At 30.8% G+C, this 12312-nt stretch overlaps 1 protein-coding gene across 3 annotated transcripts in view; it reads left to right on the top strand.

Moving 5' to 3' along the window:
* The window catches only part of LOC145255712 (uncharacterized), a 71204-nt gene that overhangs the window by 27104 nt on the left and 31788 nt on the right, over nucleotides 1-12312 (top strand). For all 3 annotated transcript variants that reach the window (XM_080114304.1, XM_080114303.1, XM_080114302.1), the window contains exons 2-4: nucleotides 4550-4608; nucleotides 5683-5714; nucleotides 11151-11271. In XM_080114304.1, coding sequence (XP_079970430.1) covers nucleotides 4550-4608; nucleotides 5683-5714; nucleotides 11151-11271 — 212 coding nt within the window. The remainder of the gene's footprint in view (nucleotides 1-4549; nucleotides 4609-5682; nucleotides 5715-11150; nucleotides 11272-12312) is intronic.

The following is a 12312-nucleotide window of genomic DNA, read 5'->3' as shown; positions in this document are numbered from 1 at the left end:
TACTTTTTTTTTTTTTTTTCATTTCAAATAATAAAATGCACAAATAATCCATCGGCATTTTACGAATGTTTTTTTTTCTTTTCTGTATTTCATTTTTTTAACTTACATTTCTGTATATTACATTTTTAACAATTCAAAAACGATATAAAACTGAAAAATCATGTACATTTTTAGTGTCCCATGTTTTTAAAATGATTATTTCGATTGTATTTTCATTGTAAGCTGGAATCGTTTTCAAACAAAAAAATACAAAACAAATATTTTTCTAATGTAAAAAAGAAAAGAAAAAAAAAATTAATTAATCAATTTACATATTTTAAAAAAAATATTTGGAATTTTATTATGACTTAACCTAGCATAGTTTACCTCCTAAGAAGAAATCAAAATCTACTTTTTTTTTTTTTTTTTTGCTAATATGTTTAAGCGGTCTTTAAAGATGATATGAAAGAAGTAATTTTTGAAAAATAATTTTTAAAAAATTTGAGAGTGGGGGATCACTTTCCCATATAAATTTAACATAAAATGAGCACCCACTTCTTGGTCATGTAGCGGTAAATGCGACATGTAAGCATTAGCATTTTTTTAAAGTTTGGTGGAGGGGGGGAGGCAAAAAGAGGGAATGGGTGGGGGCGTCATAAGTTCCAAACATTTTAAAAATAAACACTTCAAAACGTGTGTGTGGGGGACTTTTTTTATTTATTTATTTTTTATTTTTATTTTTTTTACTTTGAAAAAGTCTCACCGTTAAATATTACTTTATCAATTAATCATTATTTCCTGATAGTTTTAGCACCCACAAAAAAACTAGGGTGGACCTGTACAATGCACACTCCTTCCTTATATTTTTTTTCTTTTCGTCTTTTTTTCAATTTTTTTTTCAACGGATTACACTCATCTTATATAAAGGATTTTTCATTTAATCTAAGGGCAATAATATTAAGACCTTTATTATCTAATGTAATCTGTGTTGTTTTCACTAGTCACCATGTTTGTTTTCACGTGCGTGCGTTCAATTCTGTATACTCTCTATTCCATAGCTAGCTATAACATATACTGACCCAACAGGTCACAGGTTGTGAGAAATTGAAAGTATGCATTTCTGTATTTAACTTTTCTATTGTTTCTCTCTAGTTTATATTAATGTCTTCTAAATACCAATCCAAATATTTGTTTTATATTTTATAATTGAATTTGCACAACAAACTATAATTACATTTGGTAAATTGAAATCGCCAACCATTACCAGATTAATCTGATGTAAATTAAATTTCATTCAATTTGTCTTGTAATCTATGCTTGTGTTCTATATTCAGAGATTTCAGAGCTCTGTATATACATGCTATATAAAATAAAAACTTGATTAGTGTCAATTATTTGTAAAGCCAATTCAATTTAGAAGCCCTTAAAAAGTATTATGTATATAAAAATACTCCCACTGCCATGTGATAGTTTTCCTATCTTGTATTAACATAAAATTTGTATTGCTATTTCTGCTTTTACATTTTTGACACACAAATGAGTTTTTCTAATTCAAATCCTCTTATATTTGTTAACAAGTTTAGCTTTGTTATTTTGTCCATCTGTTAATTTATTACATTTTCAAATGTTATCTTTTATTTTTTTTAATTCCTTTTCTCTCATCTCTTTTCTTTTTTTTAATGCAGCTCCTCTTTCTGTTATTGTTAAGTCAAGATTAAATCCATATTTTCTTTTTTTTTTCTTTTTTTTAATTTTCTTACTCTCCTGAATTTTTAGTTGTCTTATTGTGAAAATCCAGAAAAATTAGATTTTTGCTTAAATCACACAAGCCTCTCATGTACGTGAGTTCTTAGTTTTTTTTTTTTTTTTTTTTTTTAATCTAAACCGATTTTAAAAAAAGGTGATTACAGTTCTTTCTGAAAACTGAAAATGTTAATTTTGCCATGAAGACAAAGAATTGAGGAGTTAGATGATTTGTTTCATTGAAAAATGAGTTTTTGCTGTCACCTCCTTCTCCTCCTCCCAAACACTCTCAGTAACTTTCTTATAATTTTGACTTAATTGAAACTGATTGGTGCTTAGGAAAAACTTTTTGTGTGCATTCTCTACACATGAGCCGTGACTACCAGGTTGGAAAATTCATCTCAATTTCAGTTTTATTGTTGCTATTTGCCATGTCCCTATCATTTCTATTTATTTTTTCCAACCTTACCGTTCTTAAATATCTTTTTTCTGATATCTTTCTTTCAATAAAAACTGAAAGTCATTTTTTTTTTTTAAACGATCCAACGCATACATAAAATGAACCTTAAACTAAGAATATGATAATGACAATGACTTTTATTTCAAGAACCGACAGACATTTTGCAAGCAAACAGAAAAGAAAAGGGGAACAAAAATATTACTATTTATCACTTTCCATTTTGGGATGAATTGTTCTCCTTATCAAATATTTCATTAAGTATGATATCTGATGACATAACAACAAAAAGAAATGTCTATCAATTTATTGTTCGATTGATCCTCTTTTATGGCCATGAGTCGTGAGCTGATGGGGTTAGTTGATTGTTGAAAGTTGGAAATCTTTGATGATTGCTTCTGCATTTTGCATTACTAATACTTCAATTTGAAATTACTGCCATATGTCTAGATGCAGCGATATCTTCAATGGTTTGGATATACAACCCGTCGTTTCGGAGAATTGATTTATCACGTAATTCTCCCTGCTTTCTGTCAGGATGCCATAAGCGTATTGTGGATGACTGAAGACTTTAACAATTATCTAGGCAAGTTGAAATCTCAGGTTCACAGTGAACTGGTGAATTGCAATTGGTTAGTCATCTCCTGCAACCTTGCTCAGGACAGCTATGCATGTACCACCATGGTTCACAGTATATAGTGCAGGGAAGAGAAGCCATCTGAACATGATTAGGGTACATGTTCTTGCAACAATAGTAATGTGACATTTAATATTGATATTTAACATTTTGAATTCTTTGTTAAATATGCATTTTTAAGGTTTTCTTTTTTTATTTTAATTCACTTAAAGGATTTGTCATTTTGTAGTATTAGAGCATGATAGTAAAAAGAACACATCCTATAGGATTGAAAAACTATTTTCAACTAGCTGTACCTGGCCAGCCATGTGTTGCTGTGGGTCAATTTGTTTAATGGGCTCCCCCCCCCCCCAAAAAAAAAGACAAGATTTAATTTTTTTTGATAAGTAATTAGTGTGGCAAACTGTTTTTTTTTTTTTTTTTTTTTTTTTTTTTTCATTATAAAAAAAAATATCCTTAGAGAGAGGGAGAAAGAGTTGGGAAGAAAAGTCATCGGATTATACCAAGCATATGGAAATCATTAACCATAAACCATAAAAACCCTAATTAATTCATAACTTTTACTTTTTTTTGACAAAAACTGTTCGCCTATACCAAGTGAACAGACTTCATTACAAAAAACAAAAAAAAAAATACCTACCCTAATAAATTCATAACTTTTACTATTTTTGATTATTTACTTTTCTTTTCTTACTGTTTTTTATTTATTTTTATTTATTTTTTTAGGTATTTTTTTACATTCGGTCCACCTCCTCAAATTTGTTTCCATTGACGACTTTTAGATGTTTCCAGATTATGAAAATCTCGATTAGATTTTGTGGAGACAAGTAATTTCCTACATATAAAGACGTGGACATGATAAACAAATCTACTTCTCAACAGCCGACATGTTTCTGTATCCACGTGTTCATGTGTTCGTCTACTAGTAATTGTAAATAGTGAAAATTCATATAAAAACAAAAAGGACCAATGTATTTTATTTTTTGCATTAAAGATCCGCTGTGTTTTGTTCGCATAATCTAAGAAAAAGAGCGCAACAATGTATTCAAAGGGGAAAATTAGGTATGATTGCGACGTGATATTTGATATTAGCGTTCATTTATGATGCAAATCCCGTTAATCCCAAAAATAAGAATGGTCAGAGCTCAGAATAAGGCAGGGGAGACTTTATTATTTGTGAATCGAAAAATGGAAAGAGTATATTATGTGTATGTATGTAAAAACCAGTTAATGGCAGTGCAAGCACAATATCATAGGAAAATTTAGAATTTTACCTAATCTCAACTGGTAGCGGTGGAAGCGCTAAATGTTAAGAGAGAAAAATGGGAACATCTTCCTCTGTAGATGTGGCAATGGTGATGGTGTTGCTCATCGGGTGTAATGTAGCATTTTATTATAATGAGTGAATGTGGCAGAAATGGTGGTTGAAAGCTACATAGATAGTGGCTATTAGGGTAGATGTATTGAATTGATATGTGGCATCTGTTGTTGCAAACCTATGATACTTTGGTCCAAAGGGGGTTTTCTGCAATCAAAATATTATATATGGAGATAACACAAAAGATTCATTGAAAGGGAAATTTTTAAATTTAAATTAGTCATAGTTTAGATTTGTTTGTGTATGAATTTTTTATTTTTATCTTTATTTTGTCTTTGTATATTATCTGCAATTTTTATTTTAGTTTTCACTTTGTAACTAAGATTGTACATTTGTTATCTTTTTCTTATTTTAGGGAAAAAAGATGGGTTACTATTGGAGACACTACCATGAAGTTGTACAAATGGGTTCCTGGTAAGTATTATCGTGCTGCTGACCCCCTTATTTCTGTTTTTTTTAATTGTCCTCAGAAACGAAGATTCAGCTATTAAAAAAAAAAAGAAGCTAACTCCTTACTTTGAAAAAAATGAACTCTAAATCTTGGTTTCAATTTTCTACCTCTTGTTTTCACACAGCAGAACATTTATACTCTTACAAAGTATTGAAGAGATTAACATAATTTTGGAAATTTTGACTAACAGAAACATTTGGTTTCATGGGATCTTTTTAGTTGTAAAACCTTTCAATGCCAAAATAGACTCCTTTCAAAAATGTTGCATTATTTAAAAGCAAAAAAACAAAAGCATACTGCCATTACTAACCAGCAGATTGACCAAATAAAGAGTCTTATCAGGCATGTGTACGCAGTGTTAGGTATGGAAGTAAAACATTGCCAATGAAGGTTGAGGACACATTGTATGGAGAGTAATGATATGATAGTTGTGTAATGTGAGTTTTAAAGACAGGCTTAGATCTGATGAGCTGAGTGGAAGGACAGTATAGAGAGGTGTGTGTGAAGAAAAATAGACTGCAATGGAATGTCCATGTTGAAAGAATGGACAAGAGTTCTTGGGTTTGTAAATATAGCATAATTAAAGTAGCATCACACTAAAAAGTTATTTTAATATTATATAGAGTTGAGGTCAAAGTCGACAAAATTTTAATGCCAAATGTTTAAAACAAAATAGTCTTGTGAATACAAATCCTTTTTTCAAATCTAATATGTTCAATAAATTACCAATAATGGAATTTTTAAAATATGTATTTATTTTCACAATTAATTTAAAATAAATGTGATCACAAATTTGTAATATACCAATATCCAATCAATCACAAATCATTTGGTGTAAATCTATGACTCAGCAACATTTCCATATAGGAACATGAAAACAAATAATGGTTTATAATAAACCTAGCATTTTCAGGATTTCTATCCATGCACACCAAGACTAACAATTTAAAATATCAACTTTTAACTCAAATAGGATTTAATCGTGCCAGATTGATATTCACACTCAAAATTCTTTAATTTTCTTTTTGTTTTTTCAGTATCAAATCAGGAACCCACACAAGTGAGTAATGTATGTATATTTTTATCATTTCCTTATTTTCTTTATAATTTTACTGAAACAAAACTGTCATTTCATTTTACTTTAAAATCTATAACACTAAAACTCCATCAACAGGAAATAGAAATTTTATTCATGTTTTTTTTTTTTTTATTCAATATTCTTCCTGGATGCTAGGAGGGGCGTGCAATAAGTAATGCCCCTGACCCACTTCCCATAGCAGTAGAGCAACGAAACTTGGCACAGTTATTAGTCTTTTTCTACGTAGGAACCACCCAGAGTTACGCATTTCTCTCATCATTTGATGCAGCTCTGGAGACTGTTTTTGTAGAACACCCCAGGTTAGTCCTCCAACCACGACGTGACTTCAGAAATCAAGGCTGCATCATCTGGGAAATGCTTTCCTTTCAAAAGCAACTTCATGGCTGGGAAAAGGTGAAAGTCAGAGGGTGCAAGGTCAGGATAGTAGGGAGGATGGGGAAGGATTTCATAACCACACGCCTGTGCTTCTGATCTGGCGACGTGCGAGTTGTGGACCGGAGCATTGTCCTGCAGGAGAAGGGTACCTTTGCTGATCTTGCCCCACCTCTTGATTTTGATAGCTTCCCTTAATTTCCTCAAAAGTGAAGCATAATAGGCTTCTGTAATTGTGGTACCCTTTGCCAGGAAATCTGCCATCACTACTCCGTCCTGGTCCCAGAATACTGTGAGCATGACCTTGCCAGCGGAGGGCTGCGCCCTTGCCTTCTTTGGAGGTGGTGAGTCCAAGTGCTTCCACTGCATTGGCTGGACTTTGGTCTCTGGATCATAGTGATAGACCCAGGTTTCATCCTGTGTAATCGGTCTTTTGAAAAACTTTGACTCATCTTCTTGGCACATCTCCAAATTCATCCTCGAGCACTTGACGCGTTCTCGCTTCTGGAATGGTGTAAGCAACCTGGGAATCCATCTGGCAGACACCTTATGCATATGCAAATGGTCATGAATGATAGTTTCCACAGACCTTGTACTAATCTTGACATCTTGGGCTATTTGGCGAATAGTAATGTGTCGATCTTTCAAAATGGCAGCCTCAACTTGACAGACAGATGCCTCATCAATGGCACAAGGGAGGCGACCAGGTCTGGGAGCTGTTTCCACAGACTTCCGGCCATGTTTGAATTCACGATGCCAGCGTTTTACAAGGTCATGGGCATTATCATCATAAGTTTCTTTCATTTCATCAAAAGTCACCTGTGGTGTGCGTTCTTTCAAATACAAAAACCGGATCACTGCTCGACATTCAACAGGCTCCATTTCACACCTGACTCAGTTCAAACACCTGTAAATCATGAAACCACAATTAGTTCAGATCTGTAATTTGCCACATAACCCGTAGAGATATAAATCATTGCACATTCAAAATTTCAGCTAGATCAGACAACTGGAAGTGGGTCAGGGACATTACTTATTGCACACCCCTCATATGAGGGCAATTGGCAGATGGACACACTGCAGTAGCCATTCTATCTTGTAACTCTCATTATTCGAGTGAGATGCTTTTCCTCCAATTCTTTCAATTAAATTAAATAGGTCCAATGACTCCAGAAGTTCCTACTTCCTTGAAATTAAGAATAAATTTGTCTGCATAAATAAAGTTATTTTCTTTATGACTGCATCTTAAATGACAGAACTTGCTGATGAATTTTTTTGCTGAAAATGTATCACCTCAAGTAACCTCTAAAATTTGACACCATTTTTTTTTTCAAGGGGAAATAAGTTATTACTCTGTTATATGTTCATATCTTCTTAGCATCATGAACAATGATGATTGAATTGAAGACTAGCTTTTTAATTTCTAATATAAAAGATAGTTGTGTATATGTGTCTCCACTTAAGTCTGAAAGTAAAAAAGAAGTGGATGGTGTTGTAAATTGCTTGAAGCATTCTGCAACATCTGTAACAAGTTTGAATGTTATGACAAAGCAGTCTTATAGAAAAACAGCATTGGATACAAAACAACGTAAAAACAATGACAATATTGAAAGATTTCAGTAATTTTCTATTATAAAGTATTTACCAACATAATGTGTAGAACCAAGATTATATTAGCAATACACATGAAAAAATTTAAATGGCTCAAAATATTTCAATATTGGTATATATATATATATATATATATATATATATATATAATTCAAATCTATATTTTACTCTATTTCTTTTCTATTTCTAACCCATATTAATTTTCTTATAAATTTTAAATCCAGACCTTTTATTTCAATTTTTTTCAGATACATCTGCCTTACTTTTAATGCTAGGTTTATTTATGGTGTCTTTTAAATTTAATAAAAACCCTTCAATATTTGCTGACGAGGAGACCTTGCTTATCAAAAAACTATATGTAATTATTGTACGTAAGTTGATGTCTACCACAATAAAAAGCATTGTTTTCCGAAACGATCGTACAGATAATTGATTTTGTTGTTGTTCCTTCTTATGAAACGGATTTTTAATTAAATTATAATTTGATTTTCAAATTTTAAATTATCAATCACATTACTTAATATTGAATTAGCTCTAGGATATTTACCTATCGAGCTTATTATATATCTAAATTACAACGAGCACTTTCTCTTTCCTGTATTTTAATTAAACTAGTAATTTCACTGTTACATTGAAATACACTCAGCTCTTTAGACTATTGTTCTAATCTCCTTTAAATTATATATATATATATAGAAAGAGCTTGATAAGTTAAGAAAGAATCTTTTTAAATTTTTTAAATCCAATTAAAATCAAGGAAGTTATAACTATTTTTATGCCCTACGTGTTTCGATATTTTCCCCTCTTTAAGACCATATGCGTTTTGTCACATTTTTTGCACTACTTTTTCAGTAAAAATGCTATATCTTTGTTAAAACACAAGACTAAGCAATGAAATTTGCCATGTAAGTGTATTTTTGTGCAAGGAATCTGAATATGCTACTGAAAATCTCCAGAAATGAATGGTTTCCAAATAATCTGCAGTAAATATGCATAAATATGCTGCGATTGCTTAAGAATGCTATGTATTCATTAAAAGAAAAGAAGTTAGAGAACTCAAAGTTTAGTTGTAATGCATTTTATGTGCCAAAAACTGAAATCGAAATCTAGGATTATTTAAAAATGAATATATTGCAATATTTCTTTGGTATTATTGTAGATTAATACCTTCTGTTACCCCTCCCCATCTGACCACCTCTCCAAAATATTTGATTCTACCTTTATAGACAATTGCATGTGAACAACTTGAAAAACTTTAATAAAAGATAAACAAAAATTATTTTAGAATTTAATGTAATATGATTTCCCATTTTGTAATCATTTGAGCGTTTTAGGGCAGTTACTCCCCCCCCCACTCCTTTTTCCTATGATAGATAAATCCTGGGTATTTTTTGTTTGTTTGTTTGTTTTCTAAAAGGCGATTATGCATGGTTTTAAGAGGGTCTTTGTGCAATCATGAGAAGGTGGGAAGGTTGCCACTCTTTAGGTTAATGATAGCGCTAAGGAAAATTATGTGTGAATATCCTGAAGACTTCATAGAAACAAAACAAAAACAATTTTAGAATTTAGAGTAGGGGTTGGTTTCACATAAATGTAAAATAATTCACCATTTCAAGACGATACTAGCGTTTTAGGACAGTTGACCAATTTATTTATTTTGTTTTTTTTGGAGATTAATCATGTGCACTTTTCTTTAAACATTTTTATGCTTTTTTTAAAATTTTTTTTATGTTTATATGAGCTCACAGAGGAAGTTTGTTTAGTGGGGAGCTCTGCCACTTGTACTTAGCATTATTGTTAAGGCTAAAGGTTTTAGGAGGAGGCTTGCCACTCATATCTAGGATTGGACATAGAATTAAGCGAGTTTTTTTGTTTTGTTTTTAAGAGGGTGTTTGATACCCATTGTGAAACTTTACAAGAATTATGACAAACAGACAAAAATAAATGTTATTTAAAAAAGTGACATCCCTCTAACAGAAAACATGATGCTTGGAAAAATATCAAGTATTTAAATTCTATTTAAATATAAAAAAAAGAAACAAGTTTTTGCTAAAGCTGACAAATTGTTAAAAATTTTGAATTAATGTTATTTTGATTTTTAATTACATTTCGTGTCTTTTCCTACCATTGTTATTTTTTAACTGAGCACCTCCTACAAATATTTAAATATTGATTATTTTTTTTATTTTATTTTTTTTTTTAATAATCGGGTAGATTAGTTTCCATTTGATAATAATTCACTGAAAACATTTTTTAAGGGACGAAAATTAGACGTGCATTACCGTTCGTACACATGAACCCAAACAATCATATTTCACTTTTTCACTTGTTAAAATATTTTAAAATTTACTACTACCCAATTTTTTAAAATATTTGTATGGTTGATAACAAAATAGCTCTAACTAAACATGTAAGAAATTTTTTTTATAACCAGATTTTCAGTTAAAAAAAAAAAAAATCGATTTGGAATAAAAATAAACAAAAACAAAACGTCTGTTTATGCCATGTTATTGCTGCTATTGCTAATACTACAGAAGTCTTGATTCAAATTCATAACGATTTTTTCGGATATTATGCTTTTAAACTGCCGCGTACCTCTAGAGAAAACACTGTCCAATCATCTTTTTAACGAATAAACACAGTAAAAAGATTGTTTTATTTAATAGTGAGTGTCCGAAGAAAATTTTTTTCAAAATTTTCAATACTCATCATTTCAAAATCTTTTTTTTTAACACAACAAAAAAACGAGCGGTCAAAATAATTTCGGACACTCGAAATTATTAAAAATGACATTTCTTTTGGCTAATTTCCAAATTTCATTAAAAAATTCTTAACAGAAACACGGTACGAATGTTTACAAATCAGGGAGGGTCGTTACAAAATCTTACCAAAAACGCTGTTTTATGATGTTCACATTTTTATCACTTTATTTGCTTAAAACTCTAAAAATATATAATGTATGTTATTATTTACTAATTCATTTGAAAGTATATTCATTTCTGAACAAAATGGTGGTATTTTGAAAACTTAAAGTACTTTGGTTTTTAAAATATGACTATTTTAGCAGAAACCCCTTGAAATCTGTGATTATCCAAAGCGTTTTAATGGCCATGTGTATTGCTAATTATATTATGGTGTTAAATTCTTTGAATAAATAAAGACTATTTTTAAATTACACACAGTTTATCCAACAATCATAGTTTGGCAAAACCAGTTGTAAATTTCTGTTCATTTTTTTTTTAATGTAAATGTAACAATTTGTTTTTGTTTATTATTTGTTTTTTTCTTTCTGCCTTAGAAAGAGGAAATGAGTTTGGAAAATAAATGTGATTCATATGTTCATATTTGTTTTGTTTGTTTATTATAAGTCGTCATGATTATCGATGCAGACAATTTTCTAGTATTATTGTGCTTCCTCTGCAGAGAAATGGTGCAACTCACCATCATAATATCATATACAAGAGGAAAGGCCCGAACAAGCGACACGAAAAGAGTGAAACAGAGAAACCTTCTGAACCTGACAACCAAGACGGCAACAGCCAAGGTATTTATGCAATATGTGCAGCAAAAACAAAATGTCCGACACCCCCAGTGTGACCATCTTTATTATTTCCTCTTTCTCATTTTTTTCTTCTCTCTCTTGCTCTCTTTATCACTACTCCCCTTCTTCCACCCAAACTTGCTAATTTTTCCAGGTTCTGCACCTGATCAACCCTCTTCACCAGTGGCTCATAATACTTTTCTATTTGCACAACAACATCACAGTCGGTTGGAGAAGACCTGTTCAGAAACATCTTCACTGCTCGCCACCTTACCAAGGAACAATCTTTGCAGAAATCATTTTTCAGATATTCAGTCATTTTTTTTTTTTTTGTTCTTTTATTCTGTCTATCATCATAAAGTGGTATATTTTTTTTATACACTTTTTCTTTTTGTCTAGGATTTTTTTTTTATGTTTTTTTTTTTAGTTTAATTTTCGGTTCATCTGTTAAACTTTCATTGGGGGAGGGGAAAAAAAACTAATTAAAAAGTTCTAAATCTGATTAAAATGTTGATGTGAAATACAGTCAAACTTTGGTTGACAAACTTCACTCATTCCTAAATGACACTAAAGAAAATGTCAATTCATTTATGATTAAATTAAAATCTTATTCTTACCTTTTTAAACAATGTCTTTCAATTGTCTCACAATACAATAAATATACATCATTCATCAAAATTCAGATCTGTTAGATTGTAATTTCATTAAAAAATACTAATGCAAACGTTTCTACCATTTCTTTATTTTCAAATACAGTAGTTTAGAAAGTTCTGTATACTTTCTATTGTTGTTTCATTTTATTTCCGTCAAAGTTCTCAGAAATCAAGGAACCTTCCCCCCCTTCCTGTAGCTAACACTTAATCTCTATATGAGAACATAGTTATTCGAATATTCCATTAAAGTTCTCTCAAACACTGAATTAATAAAGAAATTGAAAACATAATTTTCCTCTCCTCAATTGACTGTTTAAATATGTTAGAGTATATCTTTCTTGTCTCTTGGTCTAACTGGATTCCAGAACAAGAATTCATCTAGTCTAGTGGA

The sequence above is a fragment of the Euprymna scolopes genome, chromosome 31, assembly GCF_053919585.1.
Source record: "Euprymna scolopes isolate OS-2025 chromosome 31, ASM5391958v1, whole genome shotgun sequence".
Taxonomy (NCBI): Eukaryota; Metazoa; Mollusca; class Cephalopoda; order Sepiida; family Sepiolidae; genus Euprymna; species Euprymna scolopes.
The sequence above is the reverse complement of the archived record's forward strand: the minus strand, read 5'-3'. Positions and strand labels throughout refer to the sequence as shown.